This window comes from Miniopterus schreibersii (assembly GCF_964146895.1).
Source record: "Miniopterus schreibersii genome assembly, chromosome: 14".
NCBI lineage: Eukaryota > Metazoa > Chordata > Mammalia > Chiroptera > Miniopteridae > Miniopterus > Miniopterus schreibersii.
In genome coordinates, this window is record NC_138114.1 from 38995710 (window position 1) to 39022840 (window position 27131).

General features: G+C 40.9%; 1 protein-coding gene across 4 annotated transcripts in view; it reads right to left on the reverse strand.

Moving 5' to 3' along the window:
- The window catches only part of DNMBP (dynamin binding protein), an 87370-nt gene that overhangs the window by 4653 nt on the left and 55586 nt on the right, over positions 1 to 27131 (reverse strand). For 3 of the 4 annotated variants that reach the window (XM_081158960.1, XM_081158961.1, XM_081158962.1), the window contains 11 exons: positions 14672 to 14865; positions 13685 to 13784; positions 11815 to 11962; positions 11191 to 11208; positions 10665 to 10864; positions 9073 to 9203; positions 7991 to 8095; positions 5015 to 5143; positions 3242 to 3574; positions 2567 to 2746; positions 1048 to 1246 (listed from right to left, as the gene is read on the reverse strand). In XM_081158960.1, the coding sequence (XP_081015086.1) occupies positions 1048 to 1246; positions 2567 to 2746; positions 3242 to 3574; positions 5015 to 5143; positions 7991 to 8095; positions 9073 to 9203; positions 10665 to 10864; positions 11191 to 11208; positions 11815 to 11962; positions 13685 to 13784; positions 14672 to 14865 (1737 nt within the window). Of the gene's footprint in view, positions 1 to 1047; positions 1247 to 2566; positions 2747 to 3241; positions 3575 to 5014; positions 5144 to 7990; positions 8096 to 9072; positions 9204 to 10664; positions 10865 to 11190; positions 11209 to 11814; positions 11963 to 13684; positions 13785 to 14671; positions 14866 to 18990; positions 19083 to 27131 lie in introns of those variants that run through there. The other variant, XM_081158963.1, reaches the window with a different exon arrangement.

Sequence of the window (27131 nt, forward strand, 5' to 3'; positions counted from 1 at the left end):
CGATACAAACCCCAAGGACGAGCGAGCCTTGAACAGCTTGGGCCTTTACGAGTCCATCTGTCCCGGGCCCACCAGTGGCACTCCCCTGCCACCACCCCAGACAAATACTTTTAAAGACACGGAAAAATGTTAAAATTTTCAGTTCCAGCAAGGTGAGCATAGATATTTATTATATATAACCACAATCCATGTCTAAAGTGCTCAGGACCAGACGTGCTTTAGAATTTAGATTTCTGGAGTTGGGAAAGGTAATCAAGTACATATACCCCAGCAGGGTCTGAGCCAATACCCCACATTCAAATCCACTAATGTTTCTGTAACAAAATATATGGCTCTTCACACCAAAAGGGATAAGCAACGATTATAAATAGCCTCGAATCACTTTGTTCAGGTTTTGCCACCAAATGAGTTCAGATCAGGCAGGTTTTGGCAAGTAAATTCTGGAAGAAAAAAAAACCCCTTTGATTTTCCAAAGTTTTTCAGATTTTGGAACTGTGGGAAAAGGATTCTGGATTAGCATTATTCTTTGCACTTTTCTTCAAATTCTCTACCCCTACCCCATGCGCAGTACCAGAAAAAAAAAGCTATGAGCTGTTTTTAAAGTCATCCCATAAATAGTCATGATTGTTAATGGGGGCTCAAAAAGCAATCAAAAACCCCTGTCTTACAGGTTTTATATTCACACAGTCATACGACACATTTATAGAACTGGGAAGAAGGCTGCTCATTTTGTGGTTGGCGAGGGCACAGGCCCCATCGGGCAGCATCCACTGCCTGCAGAGCTGTGAAACAGGGCAAGACCCTGCAAGGGAAGGGATGGAATCTCCTCTAGAATTTGTAGAAAACAAAACCAAAACTGAAGACAGGTTTTGTTTCAGTAATGACTTGGGCATTATACTCTCTCGAGATGGACAGAACTTTTAAGGTTATTTATCCCTTTAATCAAAGACTCTCACGTTTTCTCCTGGCTTGGACGGAATTCGGGTACAGCCCAAACCACTTCTTCCTCCTTTAGCATTACAGTCACCTGATGCCCAACATTCTTACCTCCGTTGTCAATCAGCCAGCGGTTCTGACTGCCCATGGGGTCCTTTTTCTTGATCACGCCTACCAGGTCACCTTCCAGGAGTGACACGTCCAGGTCTTGAGCAGCATTGAAGTTCCGGTCTGCCTGGAAGAGCTTCTCTGGGGGATACCTCACCAGAAGAGAGGCCCGCAGTTCTTCTGACTGCAGCATGTAACTGGGCTAAAAGACAGCACGCACGAGAAATACCGTCAACAAAAGCCCTCCCTGGCCATTATCCCAGCAGCCGCATTTAATCCCGACACAGCCAGAGTCTCAGGAGTGGGGGCAATGACAGCCAGCTGCTCACTGCTCCTATCAGATGTGTCTGTGCGTGACTGTCCACATGGTTGGGTAAAAATCATGATCGCTTAGGTCTTGCTTTGGTGCCTTTGTAGCTACTAAGAAAATTCAACACACAGTTTTACTCTGTTATCCTATGACAAAAAAAAAAGTGACTGAAGAGCCACCTAAAGACTCAAAATAGCTAATATTACTAGGTCTTCTTAGAGTTTGCTCTATGAAACTAAACAACTGAAACTTTCCTCATGCTGACTTCCCCACCCATAAAAACAAACAATATTCACAAAAATAAGATAAAGTCAAAGTAATAATAAATTTGATTCCCCTTTTAAGGTAATTTAAATTAATGTCTATCAGATTATATGGAGCAAAAATATTGTAAACAAAGACAGGTCTTCAGTCTTTTAGATCATAACCTGATATAATCTGGCATATCTTACCAGTTTTCAAAATATGGAGGAATTGAGTTTAAAAATACATATAACTCTAGGTAAAAAAGAAAAGCAGTCAGCAATGAACTGTTTGGCAGTAAATCAAATAATTACCCTTTCTAATACATGTTCTAAAATAGGGAGGCCTGGCAGAATTAACATACCCTTAAATCAGTCCCCTTCATTAACTGATCAAAGTACTAACACTTTACTAACTCCTTTCACTCTATAGATGAAAATCCAAGAAAGCTTTTCAGAGGGCATTTGGCAGTCCATACCAAGTGTGAGAAAACTACAGGTCGTCACTGTCAAGTACTGGTAGGCACACTGGTGATGCTTGGTAATACTGAGCACATGAATGAATGAGCCCGTGACAGATGAGGCCTCAATAACCTCTATTCTCCATTTATTATAAAGTATTTAAACTCCTACTAAATTGCTAATCTGTAGAGACAGAGTTGGGCCCATCAATACTAAAAATAATAACAATGATAATAGCTTACTTACATAGTGCTTACTAATTGCCAAGAAATTTCTAAGTGCTTTTCATATATTAACTCATTTAAACCTCATAATAACTCTATGATGTACTATAATTATTATCTGTGTTTTAGAGATGGAGAAACCAAGGCACAGAGGTTAAGGTACTTGCTCAAGGACATACAGTGAGTTAAGGGTCCTTACCGGGATCTGAACCCAGGTGGTCTAGCTCCAGAGTTCACATTCTTAGCAACTAGGCCATGAGTCCCCCCTCTAGTTCTCCACTCACCAGGCCCAGGAGTGGCTTTCGAGCAGACTGGCGGTCCACAGTCTTTCTCTCAAATGGCCTCCTGGTAGCTGGGAGAGCCTCTGGGAAGAAGGTGAAAACCTGGAGCTGCTGAAGAACTCTGCTGTGCTCCTCATGGAAGACGGCAATAAGGTTTCCCTCTCTGCCGGCAACTTTAAGTAACTGGAGTCCATGGGAAGAGCAGAGATAGAGGAAAAAAGAGAACACGATTAAAAGATCCTAGGACTGACAGAGTCCCGTTAAAACCAACTGGAAGCTAAAGTTCAGTTGCAGGTCACTCTGTAAGCTACTGACACTGCAGCCCAATGCAGGGACAGAGCTGCCAGCAGGCACAATGGATGGCTCTTCCGGCCATTGCTCAGGGTGGAGAGACATTTAAAAGCCATGGGTTTCACCCAGCTGGCGTGGCTCAATGGTTGAGCATTGACCCATGAACCAGGACATCACAGTTCAATTCTTGGTCAGGGCACATGCCTGGGTTGTGGGCTCAATCCCCAGTGGGGGGGGAATCAAGAATTCCAGTCCCTAATGGGCTTGACCTAATGCCATATTTAATCTGCCTAGTTTGAAGAATGTCTTAAACAACCCTACTGTGCATTTCCAGAAAAACACCAGAAGTTCAGAGATGAATTCTCCATGGGAGGAAAAGGGACTCACTGAAAGCAGTGGCTTCAACTGCTCCAGAGCCTGGCGCACGAAGTCGCAGTGGGCCTCGGCGTAGCCGTGGATGCAGTTGGTGAAGAGGCCCTGGGCGTACTGGTGGAACTTGGGCAGCTCATCCAGCAGCTGCGCATTCAGGGCCTCGTAGTTGTTCCGGGCCGACTGCAGCTCCTCCAGAGTCTTCTTGTCCTTCAGCTTCTCCGCCCGCTCCGTGCAGTTATAGAAATCCAGCAGCTTGTCAAAGCGCTTCTGCACCAGCTTGTGGGGCCCTGTAAACATGCTCAGTAACTGATTGAGGGGGGAGATGACAAGCCGCTCTGTCCTCTCCTTCTGTAGGGACAAGAAAGGCACGTTGCTCAGTAGCCCACATCTGTTACTTCCCAAAATACTCTTCAGGCTGATTTTGTTATGTCCTGTACCACCTGCTTTATTCTTAGTGCACAAGCTACACCCGTGCAGCTCCACGTGTCCTAGTTACCCAATACCAGATGTACGTACATACTCCAAAAACTTCTCAACTTATAACTCTGCCCCAACAGTGTGCACACACCAAAGAGTGTGCAAAATATGCTAATCCCTCCTTAGCCCCGCAGTTGATAACAAATGCTAAGCTACATGCGTTAATCTGATGCCTGTATTACAACCCAGACATGACGGTCGGCCTGGTGTCACCTCTTACGCACAGATGTCTATGTAACTTGAATTTAACTTATGATTTAGTTATAACATAAATCTAGGAGAAAGTTTTTCACACCCATAATATCTTTTCTTATCACATGTAGTAAGTAATATCTGTTTCATTTTTCAGAGGATTTTTCTCTTTTCAGTGGACAATGAGGGCAGGATATTGACACATAAAAAACATAAATAGGCCCAGCCAGTGTGGCTCTGCGGTTAAGCATTGACCTATGATCCAGGAGATCAAGGTTTGATTCCTGGTCGGGGCACATGTCCAGGTTGCGGGCTCCATCCCCAGTAGGGGGTGTGCAGGAGGCAGCCGATCAATAACTTTCTCTCATCATTGATGTTTCTGTCTCTCTCTCCTTCTCCCTTCCTCTCTCTGAAAGCAATAAAAACATATTTTAAAACAAAAAAACCACCAACCCCATAAATAGGTACTTACTAAGTTATTTTTAAAATGCTAATGTTAGAACACCTATAAGTTCCCTGAGTGTGCATGTTTTCTTCAGCTTCAAGCCATTCAGACATCTCCAAGACACTATCAACCCCCACCCATTTCTTTCTACTTGGGACCAAACAAATACCACATACAGTTGACTCTTGGACAATGCAGGGGTTAGGGGTACCGACTTCCTGCACAGTCAAAAATCCATATATAACTTTTGACTCCCCCAAAACTATTACTAAAATCTACTATTGAGTTTGTACAACCTCAAAGATCTATTTGTTAACCTCTTAACAATTCCTAAATATTCCTTTTTAAGTTATTATTCCAATAGTTGTTTTCTTTTGATCAGAGTTATCAACAGTGATCCATGACTACATTTCCTAGTTTTCCTTTGTCCCCTGAAACCAGGCTGATCACAAGCAATGAAAAAAATTTGTATGAATACATATAGGTCCTACCTGTCCTTTTAACTTATTGAAAGTCATGTTTTGAACATAAAATCCTGCTACAAATATCCTAGAGGATAGCCAGACTCCTGCTGCACAGAGCATGTCTCTGTGGAATTAACTTTTCCAGGAGCTGGGTGTCCGAGAGAACCCCAGGAAGAGGACCCACCAGGAAAAGTGTGAAGAATCACTTACAAAGTTTGTGAAGAGCTGGTCACTGATGTAGCGATGCACCTTCTCGAACTGTTCCAAGTCCTTGTGTCCCTTCTCCATGCACACATCCCACATGCTTGCAGCAGCCACCACTTTCACACACGCTGATTCCTGGAGCCAGTTAGGAACAAACACAAATAAGATCAAACAGAACTTTCTGGCCCTCATCATTCATCCTAGGTAGCAGCCTGGGGAAGAAGGGTTCCAGAACTGAAATTTGTCTCTATAGTGTAGCATTTTAGCTTTGAAACAAACATATTCTCATAAACTATGATTTATGGGCACAGGGAAAAGCCTAAGACTTTTAGTTATGGAAAAAATGGTGAGGGCTTTTATCGTCATTTCCCTAGCTCCCTAATTTGAGGGTTTCTTCATGCATCAAAAAGTAAGTTATTCAATTCGAGTCAAGATGGTTCCTGCAGAATTCTGATAATGAACAATAATCTCTCCTCTTCAAATCCTGGCTTGTGCCGTCACCTCAGAAACACCTGCCCACTGGCCTGTCGGTAATTACAGCCTTGCTTCCTTCACCCGGACCCTAGCACTCCTGACTGCTTGTGCTGCTGCAAAATATCAGTCCTTATGCCAATGTGGAGACCAAAGAACACAGTCAGTGTGCCCCAGCTTATGTTCTTGCTCGCTCTCTCTATCAGCCAATCTATTAGCTAATGTTATTATGGCAGGGCTTTTCCATTTTATGTCAGTGACGAAACTGTTCAACATTTTTCCCCTTAATTTCCACTGTTAGCAGCCAGAACCAAATCGATCTGCCCATCAAATGGCTGTCAATATTCCACGTGTCCCACCTCAAAATGCTTCCACCCATTGCTATGGAGATGAGCCTTTCAAGGCCTGGGGGCTCGGATGCATACTTGCTATACATTTAGAAAACACGGAGAGAAAACAGCTAACAGATGGTACCAAATAGAGGAATTGTAGGGTAAAGTCCTCAGATAAGGGAACATACTTAGCAGCTGTCCCAATATTTTTTGGCCAAATCTCTCACTTGAAGCCAATGTGCTCCTTAAAAAGTTCATAAACCCTAGTTTTTACCTAATTACATTTTTAAAACATGAAGGGAGAGAGTTTGATATTCAAAGGAAATGCAGGGGGCATTTCAAATCAGTGAGGATTACCCAATAAATGATGACAATGGGGTTAACCAGTTAAAAAAAAAATAAAGTTGAATCTCTACCTCAAACTTTTTAATACTAAAGTAAATTCCAGCTAAATTATAACTTTAACATTAAAAAAATGAAATAATAAATATACTAAAACATGGGAGACATTTGTTTTTTATTATCTCAGAATAGGAAAGTTTTTTTTAAGGTGACACAGAACTAAAAAGCCATAAAAGAAAAGTCTAATCAGACTACACAGAAATGAAACTTTTCTACACAGAGAAAACACTAAACAAACTCAAAAGCCAACAAACTGGGGGGAAATATTTATAAACCATCATCTCAGACATACGGCTATTCTCTCCGATATATACAGAGGCTCTACAAATCAATAAGAAAAAGACTGACAAATCAATAAATAAGTGCTGCAAAATATAAATAAATCACAGAAAAAATATGACTTAAACACAAAAATATCCTCAACTTCATTCAAAGAAATGAAAATTTAAACTATATTAAAATAGCATGTTCTTACCTATCTTTCAGACCAAGATAAGACATTTTAATTTTGATAACACTGTGTGTCAGTAAGGGATGGGGAAACCAGTTTATACATTAGTTCGTATTTTACACATACATTAACAATATCTAGTAAAATTTACACTGTCATGATTTGGCCCATAAAACCTAGTTCTCTAGGCTTTCAGATATACTCATATAGATCAGAAAATTTATATCTACTTCCTGTGCCAATGTTTCTAATCTTTTGCAACTATAATTTAAATAACTATCGATAGGGGTTAGTTAAATGTATTATGGCATGTCCATACAATTAAATATTATGCAGTTGTAAAGAAAGGAAAAGAGCAAGAAGCTCTGTGTGTACAGGTATGGAACTGACTTCCAAAATGATGCTATTAGGTGTAAACCCTAAGATGTTCAACAATATGTAACACACACACACACACACACACACACACACACACACACACGATAGGAGAGATAAATGGCACCCGCCTCTACAGAAGATGACTAGGAGACAGGGGCAGGAGGAATCATTATTTTTACTTTTTACTTATCCCTTTGGTACCTTTTATATTTTATACCATTCTACTTAGTTAAAAAAATGGTGTTTTTTTTTAAAGCAAAGGACCTCTTTTTTTTTTTTTTTTTTTTAACCCTTCCTCTCCCCACCAAAGGAACTCTTTTTAAGAAATTTGTTTCATAGGATGAGATTTTCATGTGTGAGTGACAGGTGTATATCATATATATATATATACACACCATCCTATAAAATCAATAAAGAAATTAGAAACATGAATAGAAAGCATTCTAGCCCTGGTTCTGACTTCACGAAGAAAACGCGGTCCTGGGACAAGGCGAGGGTGGCCTGGGACTGACCTTAGCTCCTTCAGCTCTCCAGACCCAGGCATGGTTCGAACAACTTTAGAGGCCTTCTGAAGAGCAACTAAGTAAGTTGGAAATGAATATAATTATTAGAAAGACCTCTATAGGAACTATTCTCTTACTATTCTATCTTTAAAATGTTTTTGACAAATGAACTGTGATAAATGCTTCTTAGATAATTGGATACAGGAAAGAGTAAAAAAGGTGGTGGGGAGACTGAGAGGAAAGAGCTAGATCACCTTAAAATTAATACAGCAGTGCTGATCTTCTAAAGGTTATTTAACCTTTAAATAACCTCTAGGAATCCCGATAAAAAGTACGTCATGCGTAACAGTCAGATTATTCAACATTCAACAATGTGCTGGATGAACAGGAAAGTGGGCCAAACGGCCGGGTATGAGATCCTAACCGGGGTGATGTCCTCACTCACCCGGATGTGCTGGAGGTAGAGAGACAGGTCTCGGATAAAAGATTTGATCAGTCTTTCTTGCATTCGGAAGTTCTTTTCTGTTTCTTCAAATGCTTCATCTTTTATCTGTTCAAAACAGACAGGTATTGTTAGATGATTTGAACTCTCCCTCAATCTACCTTATTGGGAAAAGGACCTTTCTTAAAAACACCTTTTGGTTACATTTTAAACCTTTGATGTTTCCCTGCATCATACTAAATTTAATTTAAACACCTCTGTTTGGCTTTGAGAGATATCTAAAATATATAAGGACCCCCTACCTTCACACCTTACCGCCCCCGTTCCTGATGAAGACCCTTTGCTCCGGTCAGGCTGCTCTCTCCACCACTCTCTCTGGCACCTGCCACATCTGTTAATTCTGTGCCTTCGCCCCGTGTTGTTGCCTTGGCTGGTATGCCCTCCCCTCTCCCTATGCCCACCTGCCCTCTTCCTTTAAGACTCAGATTAAATTTCTTGCCAACATGAAGCTCATGCTCCCTGAGCTCCTGTTTCCTTAGGTACTGCAGCACATAGAGAACAAACTGCAAAACTTAGAGCTGACTTCTTTCTAGCTTGCATTTTCCCTTATTGGTATCATGTGCACATGGCACAGTGAATGACGTCTGGAGACTTTGGCTATACCCTCAGCACTGACCGTGGATTGTTTTTCCAATCACTCAATCCCCTAGACTTCACATTTCCTTATGTGTGACATATGGTATTGAATTTAAGTGAGCTCTTAAATCCCTTCTAGCTTAATAGGTCTGCAATTTTAATTTTGTCTCTGTACATAAATTATAAGCTTCTTATGGGTGTCTAAAACCACAATAATTATTGGCTTGCTGATCTGCCATTGTACACACTGGCAGCTCACCAGGCCATGGATAGAGGGCTGGGTAGATGGACTGACATCATCAGTAGCTGCAGGGTCTTGTATCCACCAGCCAGCAAACACTAGGGGAGGCACTAAAAGGGGGTCATGCCAAATGACACCATACACACTGTCTGTGGAGCCCTGAAAAGCTGCCAAAGACATGCTGAACCTGCCACTGCAGGGCCCTCACCTGTGGAGCGAAGCCAGTGAGGTGCTTCAGGTGACTGCTAACTCGGTTGGATTTCTTGATGATGGAGTGGATGTTCAGTTTAGAAATTTTCTCCATGAGGCTATCTTCATCACCCTTCCGGTACTTGAGGACTAGGGAGTGAGCCAAATTGGTGAGTTAAAAAAGCTCTTCCCTGAGCACAAAGAGACTACAAAACAAGCTACAAAGCAAGACTAACAATGCAAACTAGAGCTAGTGCTTGATCTCAGTAAGCCTAGAATGAGTAAAGACAAATTATCAACACAAATCACAACATACTCAACAGCAGAGACACTGCCTGGACTGGAGAAGGTTAGCGACAAGGAGGAGAGGTAGCAGGTGTAAGGAAAAGAGCCTAAGATTTGAAGTCAAGGAAACCTCAAAGTTTAATGCCTGGGTCTGTCGTTTCATCAAAGTATGGCCTTAAACAAGTCACTTAACTTCTCTGAGACTCATTTTTCTGCAATAAGATGTAGAAAGTAACAGTACTTGCCTTATAAGACTGTCTTAAATGGTCTCACATAAATTTGAGATAGTTATATCATATTATCTCACACAGTAAAATGCTATCCAGGAGTTATTTGATTAACCACTGTGCCATACATTAGGCACAATCTGCAGAAAACACTGGAGCTCACAGTAGAAGGGTCACAAGGGGAAGGTTGGGGGACGGCAGAATGACACACTTTATTATTGTGGAAGATGAAGATGACATTACATCAGAAGACAGGAACCAGGGCAGAGGACTGACTATGTGGCCAGAAAGCTTTTACGGCCACGAGCAACAACATGACATATGAACGTGGGTGAATGGTTGAAGTAGGAGGCAGAGAAAATGGTATTAGGTACATTGGGGAGAAGAGTGGAGAACAGGCAGAGGTTATACTGCATTATAGATTCTTTGAGGATATCAATAGTGCGTCAGTTTAGCATGGTCACCACACTACTTGAGTGTTCAAATCAGAGCCTCAACAAGACATTTGATAAAAAGAAATGGTTCAGTTCATTCTACATTATAGAGGAAGAGTGGGTGGTTTGGCAACTGACTGTACAGTGTTGGGAGGGGGAGGGAGAGGCTCAGACCAGAGAGGCAGGTTACTGGGCATAGGCAGGACTGATGGGACCCAGAGATGTGGCCATACTGGGCTTTTCTGGGAGAAGACTAAAAGTCCTAACTTACGTGGAGACAGTAAAATATCGAACCAGACATGCAGAGCAAACAAATGTTAAGCATGGATTGAAAAGGACTGTCTTCAGTGAGCTGAGAAGGCAATCACTCATGCCTGAAGGAACTCTTGATCAGCCAGTTTCTAATCAGTCCTCCTATCTCTTGGGAAAGACTGTTGCTGCTATAAGCTTTATCAGAGATGTCTATTTCCAATATTCCATGGTTATGCTTCTATTACTACTGCTTGCTTTCTTCATATCACATTTCCCCCCAATTCTACTACCGCTTCTTCATCACAACCCTATAACCTACCATCTGCCTTGCCCAACTCCGGTGAAAGAATTCTTTGGAGAAGGAGCACGCTCCCAAGGGCATACGTCCTTTGTAGCAAGTGTGCTTTTCTTACCCAGATCCTTTCGACGTTTATATTCATTAATGTTAACGTTGATTTCCTTGACTGCAAGGACTGCGTTGGTTAAAGGCACTTTATCCGAGTGGGATTCTGGGGTGGAATTCAGCAATTCCATTAGCAGCAGTGGGTAACGCATTACTCTCTGTACTGGTTTGATGAGGAAGGAGCCCAGGTTAATATAATTTGTGCATCCCCTATAAGAGAAGGAAAAACAGAGCCTTTAGTCCACTGTCAATAAACAACACAGGGCCTACAGGTAGTATCTGTTATTCCTAAATAGAGCTCTGTTCTTTTATCCTACCTTCCACTTTCATTCATTCATGTTTACTGGACACCTAATAAATACCAGGGACTGTTCCAAGATGCTGGGGATTTCATAGTGACCATAAAAAGTCCCTGCCCTGCCATTTGGTGGTAAGCGCTATAGAGAAAAAATAGCAAGGTAAATCTACTTCTAGATTTCTGTCTATAAAGGAAGAAAATAAAGAAACGAGTTTGTGCAAGTGAAGAGGCAACTTACCATTCGTTGTACAGGCTCCTACAGGGCAGTGAGCATGAAAAGAAAAGAGACAGCTGATTAGAGATCACGCTGATTTTCACATTCTTCTCGGAACATATCAGTTGAACATTAATGCCCATTAGAAGGGCAGACAAAATCCCAAGGGATAAAAGAGAAATTATGAATGTCTATGGTAGCATACTTAGTCTACCTTAAAAGTTAGTAAGCCCCTAACTTCACTTTGATTTACTTGGATATAAACATTAACCTGCCTCCCTAAGACCAGGGGAATCTCACCTGATGGTGGAGAATAACTGAATTTGTTCTTCTTACCTACATGCTTGTTTATTTGGACCAAACTACCTTCCTGACTACTTCTTACTGAAAATGCTAACTTAATATTTTGTATGTATAGATAAAAGTGACTGAAACGGATAAAAGTATAAGCAGGAAACCACTTATGATTTCCATGACATATGATGGGAAAGGCAAGTTACCTAATAAGACTTAAGATAATATATCTTTTATGTTTAAAATAAGGTGGATGGATGGATATCATAAGAAGTCTAGATATACACATGGGCGTGACGTTCAAAAGGCAGAACTAAAGAGCTATGGTGGAACTGAAGTGGTCAAAACTCCTACTTAAGCTCTGCCAAGGAGTCCTGAAGATGCTTCTGGATCTTCTCATCCTTCTCATAGATTTCCAGCAGTGAGATGGCCTCATCGTGATTCTGGCAGTAAACTTTGTATGTTCCCTCAAGCTCATCCCGGTGATCAAGAAACACAGATCCTTTGAAACAGACACAGACATACAGTGATTTTAGTATCTTTCTTCTCAGTATCCTAAATGTAAGGTATATAGGCAAACTTTAATATCAGTTAAATCCAATCACAAGAAATAACAGTAACCTACCCATCAAATTACTAAGAAATTTCCATGTAATAGCTTAAAATTCTCTTATTTAAAGCAAAAAAGAACCATGTCATCCATGTACTGATTTTTCAACACACACACACACACACACACACCTGGTCCCTGAAACAGTCTCCAGCCCCTTTTCAATCAGGCAGAGTAAGGACTTTGCACATATTCTCCATATAGGTTTATGATCAGAATCAGTAAGGACCCCATCCTCTAATCTCCACAGGGATGAAGAGATCCTACTACAGCTGCCGTTTCCAACCTCCTCTCCATGCATAAATTAAAAACTAAGGACTTTAAATGAAATTTATTCAATTAAAATATCTATAACATAAAAACCCTAAACATATAATAACATGTACTTTTTAGAAAGCATTCAATAGCAAAATGTAGCAGTGACTCTAATAATAATAATCACCATAATTTCAAAGTATGATGAATGATATAAGAAACTGGTAACCTTGGTTGCTTCTGCTTGATATTTGCAACAACCTAATGTGATACAAACACGTGACTTCAGTTGGTGATAAAGTCAGAGATACTACTAACTATATGTGCTTTGCTCCCTATATGCATACCTTAAAAAATGCTAAATTTCAGTTAGAAATTACTGAAAATAAAGATGTAATTTCTTTTTTTTGATCCAAGTTCATGGACTCCTTGAAATGTAGCCACACACCCCTGGTCTACAGCCAATTAGGCATACGAATAGCTATTTCATATAGAGCTGCTGTTAAAACTACTCTTTCTCTTACCCTTCTTTCCTTCTCTCAACACATCTGGTCCTTCCTTCTTCAGCCTGTACTGCTCTCCCCTAAACAGTGCTCCTCTCTCAAAATATGATCCCACTCACTGCTTCCCCTGCAACTATTTCTCCCAGCTGCTCTGGGCATGAGCCCCTCCCTCAGGGAACCTCAGCCCTTGCTCTACAGCGTCACCTCTGTTCCCTCTATGTTGTGTCCTACGGAATTCCCTAGTCTTGTGCAGATCAGTTCCTATTTAAATTAAATGTAATCCCATGATTAAAACTTGATTTTGTTCAAACATCACACCTATCCTGCCCTGTCTCATTAGCAGCCTCACTTCTGTCTAATCCTGCAACTCAGCAGGCACCAGAGTGGGAGCGGGGCTGCTGTCTTCTTGACCTTCAGGGCCACTCTGAAACCTCTGAGCACACTGGCTGGGCTGGATATTTTGTTTTAATTTCCTACTTTATTGTTGTCATAATATACAGGTAATAAAATAAATTAGAAGAAAAGTACGTTCTGATATTTCCTATTTTATTTAAAATATATATACTATGTGCGACCCACTAATTTGACTCATAATTCACTATCGGGTTGCAACCGGCTGTCTGAAAAACAATGTAATAAGTGGTAGCTAAAATTTCTTCTATTGCTAACATCCTCTATCACCTCAAAGTTGGCTGCAGATAAAAGGAGAAGCTGAGGGCCAAATAACCTCTGAACTAAGTAACTAAAACTTCATTCCTTAGCACCAGCAAGGCCCTTCTCCTCCTGCCTTCTACCCATGAAGTTAAAAAAAAAAAAAAAAAAAGACTGCTTCTGAAACAATGGCAGGAGCTCATACCTACAGCATCGCTGATTTCCAGATCGGCCAGTAATTGCTTCGAGACCTTTATCACCATCTGCATATTTCCAAAAAGTCCCTCAAAATCAATGTTCGGTATCTGAGAAAGGGAAACAAAACATAAAGCAGCACGAAATGAAATTAATAGTATCATTCGCATTAGAAACACCTCTTGATATTAATAGTATCATTCGCATCAGAATCACCTCTTCAAGGATGATACAAAAATTGTTCAAGGTCATCTTCACTCGCTCTCACGAAGATTCCAGAATAGAAGCCTCCAACATTAGCTTTAGTGTCACCCTTTGTCCTGATCCAACTACTCTCCGCTGTCTCCTCCCCTACTACCTTAGTAAAATGACTATGGAAATGGCTTGGTCTGTAATTACACCGGGATACATATTCCTACCCAGTACCCAAAGTCTGATGGCACCGTCCATTTCCTACAGAAGTTCTTGGAAGTGACTGCTCCAGGGATACAGACCCAAACCCACTTCAGGTGGTCAAGGAACAAGCAATAAGGACTGTAAACCCCCAGGAACTGTTACCTCTTTTTTGATCTCCAGCATCTAGAAAAGAACCTAACATATGCACATGACAGTTAAGAGTTTCCTGAATAAACCCTGTACAATGAAATCAGGTGCCAGAGCCAGTAATCCATCATCTCCAGACTTCATTATATTATTATACAACCTTTCTACTAGTGACAATCCAAACTCCCTGGTACTGTTTCCAGGAGCCAAATAAACAGAAATGTCCTGGGTGTTACTGCAGTAAGTCCAATAAGTTAACAGTGGACTTGATAAGTGACGAGATGCTGATGGCTTAAGTTGACACATGTATGTTGGGACCCTTGAATTAAGAGCAGCAGCCATAGCCTTTACTTCAAACCCAATAAACCTCTGTGGTGAAAGTTCCCATATTCTGATACTTCAGGCTTCGAGAACCACATTCAAGGTAAAGCTAACTTGCTCCCACAGCTCCCACCTGTGCCTGCTGCAGGGGAACCATGATCCGCTCAATGCACATTTCCAGGTCCCGAATGTAGTCTCGTTCTGTCTGATGAAGCTCTTCCACCACCTTGGTTCTCTTCTCCAGCATCCTCTGCTCTGGGTTTTCAGTGGATACAGACCCAGAAGCGGCAACAGGAGATGAGGACTGGGAGGAGAGGAGCGTCATTTCTAGAAGGGAAAAGAGAACTGGTCAGCATCTCTGTGTGTGCTAAAACAGGACTCTTCAACAGTTTGATCTGAAAGGAACACAGTCCTTGAGAACCAAAGGCCTCACAATTGTCAACAAGCAGGAAATCTGATCCCACACATCAGTTCTAATCATGAGCAGATGAAGAGCTTAGAACTCCCCTCTGTGCGATACCATTTTTAGAATTTGTCCTAAAAAAGAGCAGCTGGCCCATTTTATGAGGACAAATCAGTGTCCACAACTTCCTTGGCAAAGAGGTTGAAAAAGCTGCTGTTCACATTAAGAATTTCTTTCATTTAATTAGGTATAAAATCTATTCCATGATCTCAGCAGCAGAAATACCAAGCTGGAAGTTAAAAACATTGATATAGCACATTAAAAAGAATATTAGGGGGAACATAATAATGCCAAATACGGGAAAGACAAGAATTAGGCAGAAATTATCCGTCTGAGATCTGGGTGACTGCAGGACTCACTATGTTCCAGTCATGTGATGGTGGATTTACATTAATATATAATGAAATATGCAAACATTATTTAGAGTCTCCTTATCAAAATATTAATGAAGCCTCACAAGCAGGTTTTGTTACTTCAAATGTCCTAGAAGATGTAAATGTACTATAAGCATGAAGTCTTTTAATGGTATTTTTAATTAGAGCCTTTATAGGACCCACACTGCATGATCTAAAAATGAAAACAAATATGCATCTTGTTATTAGCTTTTTCATTTACCTGTTACTTAGATACACACGATGAGTGTTATTTATATAGATGAGATGGCATTTGTTCATTCGAATGAACATTAAATACTAAGATGAACAATTTAAAAAATTTCAACAATGAAGCAATTTCTGCTGTGTATTTAAAATTCCTTAAGATCCACTTAAAACAACTACAGATTTAGTTAGTAAATATATTAGTAAGTCTCAGTATAATTAGAATTTTTTTCCCCAGCCTTAAGATGCAAAATACAAGTATTCAAACTACTTACGAAAAATAGGCTTTTACAGCAGATTTCAGTCTCCAAAAATCTTCCCTGCTGCCCGTTCTCTAAGAATTTAGGAATTCCTATGTTGATAAAGTGCAGTCCAGATTCTGGTTTCTAAAAACCATTCTCCACTAAAAGGAACCGAAGTTCTATGGAGAAATAGCTAATTCCAGGGCTGGGCAGAGCAGATATAAACGAGCCTGAAACATCTTACGGTAGAAAGGAAATGCTCAGCAAAATGAGGGGGTCATGTTCACAGGGGCTCCCACTGGCCAAATCTGGTACAATTTGAGTATCAAAATAAACAAACACAGGATTAGATTATGATCTATTGAATAAAATAAGAATCCATGAGCTCATATTGATAAAATGTAAGTACATAAATAAATGAGAGAGAAAAAAAAGCTCTTATGGTAGAATAAATATAGAAAAAATAATGGTGGGGTTTGATGATGATCCAGGTATTTGCAGTTTTGAATTAGTTGTTACAAATTACTTATTAATTATAAAAATGAAAAATAGTGACCATGTAGTGGAGAAGTAGATAATACTATAACTGAGTAATCAAAATTCAAATTACCAATAAGGGACAAATAGACATCATGCATTTCCATATGTCATATCTGGAAACAACACAATATCCCTGATGAAGTATCCCAGTCAAAAATGCATAATCTGAAAGGTACCTTGAGGAAACATCAGACAAACCCAAATCAAGGGTTTGTATTCTTCAAAATGTCATATCGGGAAAGACAAAGAAAGCCTGAGGGATTGTCCTCAATCAAGACAGCTGAAGAGATGACAAACAGATGTAATGTGTGATTCTGAACTGGATCCTGACCTGGGGGGGCGGGGGTGGAATCGCTACAAAGGATGTTATAGGGCAATTGATAAATTGTACTATGAACTATAGATTATATTAACGATTAAATCAGTTAAAAATGTCCTGAAATGGCAAATCTAAGTGATCATGTATGAGAATATCCATGTTCATACAAAATAAACACTGAAGCTATTAGTAAGGGACATGATATATGCGACTTTACTCTCAATAGTTAGAATAAAAACCCTGTGTGTGTGTGTGTGTGTGTGTGTGTGTGTGTGTGTGTACACACATGAAGAGAAAATGAACACAAAAGCAGGGCAAAATGTTAAACACTGGTGGATCTGAATAAAGAATACACAGAGGTTCCTTGTACTCTAACAATTGTCTGTAAGTTCGATATTATTCAAAATAAAGTTTTAAAAGATATAAAGACAAAATGTCTTTCTTGAACTTATTTTTGGTAGAATGACAAAATTTCAAACATAACTCTTATTTCAGAGTGCTAAATTATAATTCTAATTAATTGTAGTGTATGTAAAATTTATTTTCAATAGCCTTATTTTAAATTCTTTGCCATTTCAAAGCAATAGAATCTCAGTCCCAAAGATGGTTTCATAAGTGGTAAGTTGAGAACAGAAAATCATTTTTATTTATTTTATTTTTCTGAGGTATAAATGACATAAAACATTGTGTTAGTTTCAGGTGTACAAGATGATGATTCAGTATTTGTAAAAGAAACACCTTTAATACAGGATTAAAAAGCTCTGGAAAGGAAAACATTTATTGAATTCTCACTATGTGCCATGCACTTTACATATTAGGTCCCTGAACTCATTTCATATTCACGCCACTTGATAGATAAGAAAACCTAGGCTTTGAGAGACTGACCAACTTGTCCCGGGTTATATAGTGAGTAAATGGCAGTTTGGAATTTGAATCTAAATATATTTAAATCCAAATCCTATGTATTTAATCCTGCACCATTTTGCCTCCCTACCCTGGTATCTCAACTAGAAAAGGTCAGGAACTTATTTGCTTCAAATCTTAAAAATGTCCTGGAAACTATTATCTCCCAGAAATCAAAGTTCTATTTATTATAGTAGTTGAAAGCATAAAACACCAGCAAGTACTCATCAGTCAGAAGCCAGCAACTTACATTAAGAGACTCAACAAGATTTTTATTTGTATCAAAAGAAAGAAAAAGAAATGTTAACAATTCTTCTAAACTACCAGCATGCCTTTTTTGGGCAGGTGAATTTATAAACTCTTGCACAGCCTTTAAAAAACCAAACCAAACACACTTTAGCATGATTAAAAACCCCTGTGGGATGTTTTTGTTAAATTGCAGTTTCCCAGACACCACTCTTGAGCTTCTGATTCAACAAATCTGGGTGGGACCTGGGTATTTGCAATTTTAACAAAACCCTAGGTGTTTCTGAAGAGGCAGGTGACCTGCAGGCTCCACACATATATTAATTAAACTTAAAAATTCAGTCACACTAGAAATACCTGGCTTGAAAAGACTCCTAATGTAAGACTGTTTTTCCATTATTCCAAATATATTCTAAGAAAAAAAGCCTGATCTACAATTTTAGTATCGGGGACAACCAAGAGCTAGAAGGGAGCCTCTAACCTCAGCCAGCTGCTCTGGAGACAAATCTTAGAATCTTGCACTTCCCCACTCTCCAGCTGGGGAAAGTCCGTCTTTACCTCTGGGTCACAGTTTCCTCCTCTGTAAAGGGAGGATAAGAGCACCTGCTTTGTAAAATTGTTGAGGGAACTGAACAACGTAACATCTCCACACCAGATCAGTCCTTTCCCACGACGGGCCGGAGGACGCTGTCTGCACCAGGTTAAGGTAAAATGCACCAAGTGGAAATGCTCTGTCCAGACACCGTCAATTCTACTTTTCTTTAAGAACAATGAACTCTGGGGGTGAGGAAGCACAGGGGGAAGCTGTGGCCCAGCACCAGCCTATTAATAAAGCGTGCAGACTAGTCCTACTTTCCAATTCCTGGGGGGCCCTGCAGGTGTTAAGGGGCTGGGGCTGAGCGCACAAATTTACTTGCGGTGATCAAACAATTCGTGGTGGTTTTTTTTTTCCTTTTGTCCACTTTTCCAGCCCCTACCCCCAACCCCAACTCCACTCTTTCTCAAGATACCCCCACCTCCTCAGGTTAGTCTTTTATCACCAGGCTCATTCCTCAGTGTGCTAGGAAAGGAATTCGGCCTGCCGCAGCTTCCCACAGCTCTCGCAACCACACTTTCGAGTTAAAGAGAAAAGCCACTCACTTCTTCCCTTGCTCTGGAAGTTGGCTCAGTCTTTGATAAGGAAAATCTTGGAATTCTAGGCTTGGTCCCAAGCTGCACTTGAGCGAGAAGGAGGCTGACCATTCTACCTGCTTTTGTGTGGACTCCAGCAACCCCGGAGGTACCTGCAGCACCAAAAGGGTGACGCGGTGTCGGGTGCATCAAAGAGTTAGCAGGCTGAGAAGAATCTTCCCGGAGCTCTGGAATGCACTGCAAGCCCCTAAAATTCCCCTAGGCTTTCTCATATTTACATATGAATAGCCCCGAGTCCCCCAGGCTATCAGAGCAGGGCCAGTTCCAAAGGATGGAGCTGGAATCCTCTGCTAACTGGACTGAGATGAGAAGAGGGGCCTTGCTTTCACTCAGGCTCAACACCTTTCCCCTATTAGCTCTCCTTTCCCTGTCCTAACAGTCACAATTCCCCTTCAGGAGTTTTTAATCCAAAAGTATTATCTCTTACTTTTCCTACCCCTGCTAAAAAAAAAACCCACATATTTCCATATATATAGGGGTGGGGAAAAGTAGGTTTACAATTGTAATACAAACAAATAATACAATAATTAATAAATAATAATACAAGAATAAACTGTGTTTCACACATGCAGAACTGTCATCCTATTTGTGCCTACCCCGTACTATGAGATGCAAGTGCTCAGAGAAAGCTCTGGCAGGAGGGCACACCAATTCATCAGTTTGCCTCAGGAGGGGAACTGGGATTTGGCTTTGAAGCATCAATGGGGACTTGAGCTGAATCAGTACTTTTTAATCTCACAGGAATCTATTACTGTACTGCCAGTAATTTAAAACAAACCGCCCTAACTAAGCTCCACCTCTAGTGGTGAAATTCTGAGCAGTCTGAAGAAAACAACTTTTAGTGAAGAGCCTTTCCCACTGCTTCTAACATTGTACCATTCATTTGTGAGGCCCTCCTGGATGGTGAGCCCCTGTGTTGCTCCCCCCATCCTTTTAGCTTTAAATTTTATTGTAACAAATATTTATATGGCACTTACCATGTGTCAAGCACTGTTCTAAGCATTCTACAAATATTAGCCTATTTAATCCTCATAACAACCCTACTACTGTCCCCATTATTGATGCGGAATGAAGAGGAATTCAGTAACTGGACCAGTAAGTGGAAGACTGGGATTCGAGCCCATGCTGAGCTCCTGACCAATAGGTAAATCATGGGAGTTGTGACCTGGACTTCTACTTGTTTGTGGGCTTTGGTGGCTGCCTGGTAGTCAATGATAACACAGTGCAATTCTAAAGCACAACTGACCTTTGTAGAGTTACAGTTCACCCACCATTAAGACTGTGAAAGCTTATATATTTAAACATATATGCATATGTTCATATGATTATAGCTCTAAAACCCCACTCAGTAATATAAATAATCCCTTAGCAGAATCGAGTCTGTGTAAGTGCCATACACAGTAAATATTTAATAGTATTCCAGATAATTTATTGTAGAAATTATGTGAACTGAAGGGAAAGGGCTTTTTTTATCATGTCCTTTGATACATCTTTCCTACTTACACACTGATCATCTTACTCAGGGACAGGGAGAGCCCCATTCATGAAATCTCAGCTCCTTCTTGGTGACTTTGAGAAAGTTGGCACCCAGAGGGGATAACAGGGCAGTAAGTAAAAACCTTTCGTACTTTCTCTACTTCTTAAAAAATAAAAGGTAAGCCTTTTAACTGAAGTGTCTACTTTTAGGGGTTGATTCTATGTAAATAATTGGGTAAGTGTACAAAGATGTACATATAGGAATGTTGTTCAATGTATAAAAATATTTAGGAATAACCTAAACAGAAACAGCCAAAATTTCTCCCAAAAAGGTTCTGGTTAAATAAATTGTGGCATATCTGTGTGGTAGAGTACTATTATAGCCATTGAGATGCAGATTTATATTTACATTGTGTTATTAAGTGAAAAAAAAAGCAGATTACAAAATAGTTTATGAAAGAAATGCAATTTTGTTAAAAGGGAAAAATATTTCCAATGCAAATATTTGAAAATGAAAAAGTCTTGAAGGTGATAGAAATTCTGATATTTTTCCTTTCTTTTTACTTACTGTATTTTCTAGCTTTTCTACAGTGAATATGTATTACTGACATAACAAAGAATAATAAAATAAAATAAAAACATTTGCTATAAACGAGGATATTCTACTAATAACAGCTTGAAATTACTCTGTGAATCCATTTCAAATTCTGTCTTCACTTTTTAATAATATGAGGTTTCTTTCCTGACCTAATCCCTTTACATCGCTGCAGAAAGTGAGTAATAAAATGCTGTTGAAATGACACGTTGCTAGTCTTACGAGAAAAGCCAAACACAACTGCCTGCTTAACAATCTGCCCGGCAAACCCCGAGAGGAAGCGGCCTGCAGATTTGCTCAGCTTCTCCCCAGGCCCAGCTGGAGGAACCATAAATCCTGGTTTTCCACATCGCCACACCTCTGCAGCCAGCCCACCAGCCCCCGCCACCTCCATTCCCCTCTGCATGGACACAACTTCCATTTGGAGAAAGTCTGCTCGGAGAGAAACTCTCAGCGCCGCGGTCGCTGGCTCTCCCGCCGGGCTCACGGAGCACTGTTCCAGGAGCCCCAACTTCAGGTCCTGAGTCTCCGCAGCAGCTGACAAAACTCTCCCTGAGGCTTCTGCCCCGCCGCTTGGGCAGGCAGCCCGCGAACTCTCCCTGCTGGGAGGGTGTCGGCCTCGGGACACTTAGCTCAGAGCCTCTCCCTCCCTCCTCCTTCTCCAGGCGCTAGCCAGAGAGCACACCAGAGTCAAGAGCCTGCATTCTTAGGCTAACAGGACAGCGAGTTTAAAATTAAAAGGAGGATCAACTGAAACACCATTTTTGAACACTCAGCAAATACACATAAATCCTAGAGAGGTGTGCTGTTGGTGTGCTTAAAGCTATGAGGTTATTATTATTTTATCTTTAGCAGAAGTGACATTATCAAGAGGGCAAAGACAGTTTTCGTAAAATAATTAATTAGAAATAAATTATCACTGCTTAATAAGCAAAATTTGATTATAATCAACCAATTAAACTTTACATAAAAAGCTTTCTTTTTTCTGCACAACACACACACACACCCCTAGTGCTATACTGAACTTGAGGGAAGGTACTATTATTATTCTCATTTTACAAATGAGGAAACAGGCACCAAACAATGAAATGACTTGCCTGAGACCACACAGCTAATAACGCTGCACATTAAAAACCAGCATCCCAAGCCAGCGCTTTCCATTAAATGCCAAGTCCTGTTCTGGGTTGTACATTTTGTCCATGTGAACATGACCGTTTCCAGCATATTTTCATGTTTAATAATAACCCTACAGTGATGTTTCAAAATTTGCTTATATATATTGCCCTCTGGCTATTTTTCTACCCTACTCTATAAAACCAGACTTTCTTCAGCTTCTATTAGGTGGTTTACTTTTATTACTTCCATTTGCCCTCATAACATTTTATGTATCTTTTATAACTGTGCACCAAAAAAATAATCATTTTTATCTGAATTATAATCCGGTTCCAAGTTTTAATTACAAAAAATGTATAAATACTGGAGAGCTACCAACAGGTGAGGCAGAGATATACAGCATGGAAATGGTCTCCAAGCTTCCTTCTGTCTCAGGCAAGTCATGTCATTTGTCCTGTGTTCAAGAGCAGCAGATCGAGCGGCATTAAACTACATGGCCTTTATAAAGTTCTTTCCACTTGACTTAATGAATCTAGTTGAACAGTCAAGATACAAATCCATGAAATAAAAGAATAACACACAGACAGGAGCGTGCTGGTTACCAGAGAGAAGGGAATGGGGGAGGCAGACAAGGGTAAAGGGGGAGAAACGGTGCCGGATGGAGACCTGGCTGGGGCGGTGAACACACTACAGTGACAGAGGATGTGCTGCGGAATTGTGCACCTCAAACCCGTATCATTTTATTAACCAGTGTCATCCCAATAAATTCAATTGAAAAATGGAATGATCTTTCAGCATTTAGTGTTTTGGATATATTTATTTAAAAGGGTCAACCCAGTCTCTCAAATAAGGATTATTTCCAAGCATAATCCAATATTTTGATGGTAAAATCTGATTGAACCTAGGATATAGGTCAGTAGTATCTTATTTTCTAGGTGAAACGTGGAAAAAGATAAAACCTTAGTACAAGAGAACATAAATTGGGTTTTCCCTGGGACCCCAGTCACACATGCTGTATAGGTTTAAATGAGCTCTAGCATCCCGACAGTCACCCACTCCCCTATATCTTCCTGGCTTCCATTTCTCAGGATATATGTGGAGCTCCTTGAGAGGGAGCAGGGATCTAGACCTGGGATCTAGCCCTGCGGCCCCTCCTACTTGTGTGATCTTGGACATGTTACACAACCTCTCTGGGTCCTGGTTTCCATGTGTGTGTTTAACAAAGGAGTTGGGCCTCTTTGTTCACTTCCAGGCTCTGAAATCTTACATGACTTCCTACTCTGTTAGGTCACGTACTCCTCTCAATTTGGTATCACCACACTAGCCTCTGACTAGTTCCACAGGAGTGTCACTAGCATGTGAGGCCTCGTTGGACTCATCTAGGCAGTCAGTCACTTCCTTTCAGTGAGCCCAGAGGACCAGGCACTTGCTGCTACTATGGAACCTAGCACAATGTTCTTTAAATACTTGTTTCCTTATTATTTCTTGGACATGATGAGCCCAGCTTATCCATGTGCCTTTCTGCTCACCTACTGTCCTTTAAGCCCACTAGATGAAGTCCCTGGATTATTCTTTTATCTAAACTTCAGTTCTCAAAAACAATGCAAAATGATACTTCCTATTTAACTTTCGATGTAGATGTGCCCCAAAACAGAATATTTCATCTGACAACAAATATTCATTGAGCACCTATTACATGCCAAGTCCTACGTAAGGGTCTAGAAACACCATCTTCACTGCCACCATGGAGCTTAGACTCTGCTGGGCTTTTCTGCACATCTGATGTGCACCTAATCTACAGCACTTAGCACGACTGGCACTTATTATTACTCAGAATGCCTGAGCATGGTTGTGATGAAAAAGGCTACCCAAAGATTTTTAGAAGTCACTGAATACCCTAACTTTTGTTTGCCTTAGCTACATAGCTGCCACAGCTGGTTAGGGCTTAAAACCTATGGCACTGGAATAAATCAGGTTTCAATCTTCCTCTAAGGGGAGAGGGAGGGGGCGGAGGGGAGGGTTCGAGAGCAGGGGGGCTGGAGAACACAGGAAATGGAATTCCCTATCTTCAAGTTACTGAGGAGGGAACTAGAGGAATTCTACAATACATATATATATCTATTTTTTTGGTCTAAGTATTGCTGTGAGGTCATCAGTAAGTGGAAGCATCTCCATATTTCAATAGGTGCTAAGATGCACATTTTTTCACATTCTAACATCTCTGAAAGCAAATGTGCTTTTCAACTAATAGCATGTTAATAAAAGTATGCTAGTTTAATTAGAAGTCTTTCTCTTTAATGGTACACAAATCATTCAGTGTCTTACAATAGGTGGTGCTTTGGACTTAATGAAATGCACTAGATTTCATTTGTCTGTCCCCTCACAGTTTATGATTAGAAGGGGTTTCCTGATACCATGCAACAAGGTCAGCTGTGGAGCCCTGGATACAAATGAGCACCTTTCCATCAGAAACGGCTGTATCGGCACTGTCACACTCTTGTGACTTCACAGCCTGATGTTTATGCACTTTCTGGTTTTTCAGGAAATGTCAAATTGATAAACACTGTGGTATCAGAATGGGTGTGTCAAGTTTCTGAGCTCCCTCCCTGACACCCCACTGAAGATTAAGCTGCCTTGGCACTGAAAATTAGCGGCTTCGATTCACCCCTCCTCCCTCTACACCTGTTAACCACCTCAGGCACATACAAAAGAAGATGTCCCAGAAGACTGCCTCTCCTATCCTGCCTCAGTTTCTTGCCTGTCCTTAATATATCTTGTTTTTAGTGAGACCTGGATTCTTCCCAGGCTGATGTTCCTTTATTAATGATGAAACATTATATAAGAATAATTTAGGTAATGGCTTGTAGAGAAAACAGGCAACCTAGCTTTTTGAGACTACAACTTGTGATCCCAACAGGCAAAGTCTTTGAGTTGGATGGAGTCTGCCAGATTGGATCATTCTAACCTCAGAAGAAGAGTGCTTTATTTTCTCTAAAGCTTCAAGTATCTCCCAACTCCTGAAGAAATATGGCCCTACATATATTTCTTTTTGCTTCCACATATTTATTCTTTCTCTCTCCTTTGCCTCCTACCTACCCTTCTATCTTCAACACTCTGATTTTAAAAAGTAAGTACATGAGGCTTCTGGTCAAGATGGCAAAGTAGGTAAATGTGCTCGCCTCCTCCTATAACTACATCAAAATTACAACCAAATTATAGAGAAACCACCCTTGAAAACCATATAAAGACTTGCCAAACAGAACTCCTATAACTAAGGAGGGATATAAAGAAGGAGCCACATCGAAACTGGTAGGAGGGAGCGGAGACACAAATGAACTGTTCCACACCCACATGTGGCTGTTAAGAATCAGGAGGGATATCTTGGCTGCAGAGGTACCACTGTAGAGCAAGGGGTCCCAGCCCTATCCTGGTCCCCAGCCTGGAGCACCAAGGCCAAGAAGAGAAGTCTCCACAGGAGCTGGCTGTGAAAGTCAGCAGGGATTCAATCCTGGGGAGGTGAAGGGCTGCTGTAGACCCAGGCATCCTCCCAAAGGGCCCAAGCATGAACTCCCTCACTCACAAACACTTGCCCTAACTCCAGTGAGAGGACAGCACAGCTTGTAGGCACAGGCAGGTACCCAGTCTGAGTCTCCATTAACTTGATAACACTACTCTCACCCTACCCTGGTGATTCCCTGCCCCACACAATTCATGTCGAACCTCTTTCAGAGGCTAACCCACACAAGAAACCAGCCTGGGCCAGTGCTTTGAATTTTCCTAAAATCTCCCAAAGGTTCACAAATCCCAAACAAGCAGTAGCTATCCTTGGTTGTACCTCTTGCTAAGTGGCCCCCAGTCCAGCACTACTGGCAGCCAGCCTCAGTTCACAGCATAACCACTCCTTGGTGCCTCCAAGCCCAGCACAGGCAGCTACCAACCTAATATCACTTTGTAGCTCGTACCGTAATTTACATGACCAGGCCGGACAAGGCAGCAGCTGACCTTGGCCTGCACTGGAGCCCCTCCCCCAAGAGGCCCCAGAACAAACACACCCAGCGACCAGCTTCAGACCACGCCGGAGCACTACCTGATTAGTGACTCACCCAAAGGGTGAGCTCAGCAAGCACCTGACACCTGCTAAAGCAAATCCTGTTCTATGGGGTTATTCCCTGCAGAACAGATTGTCTGCTGAAGTCACAGCCAGTCCTCACAGCCAGTCAGCCTGAGGGTCAATCCCACCCAATGACATAACAACAGAATATAATGGCTCAACTACAGCAGGAGGGCACACACAGCCCACACAGGGGACACTCCTGGAACACCCAGCTCAGGTGAACAGGAAGACTGTGTGTGTGTATTTATATAGTGGAATATTACTCAGCCATAAAAAAGAATGAAGTCTTACCATTTGCAACAACATGGATGGACCTAGAGGGTACTATGCTGAGTGAAATAAGTCAGCTGGAGAAAGACAAATGCCATATGATTTCACTTACATATGGAATCTAAAGAACAATATAAATAAACAAATAAAACAGAAACAGACTCATAGATACAGAGAACATTTTGATGGTTGCCAGATGGTGGGGGGTTGGGGGGCTGGGTGAAAAAGGTAAAGGGATTAAGAAGTACAAATTGGCAGTTACAAAATAGTTATGGGGATGTAAAGTACAGCTTAGGGAATATAGTCAATAATATTGTAATAACTATACATGGTGTTGGGTGGATGCAAGTCTTACTGGGGGAATCACTTTGTAAGTTATATAAATGTCTAACCACTATGCTGTACAGTTGAAATTAATACAATACTGAATGTCAACTGTAATTGAAAAACAAAAAATTTTAATTAAAAAAAAGTAAGCACATGAAAACTTTATTCAACTCTGTGCCCCCCACCGCCACCCCC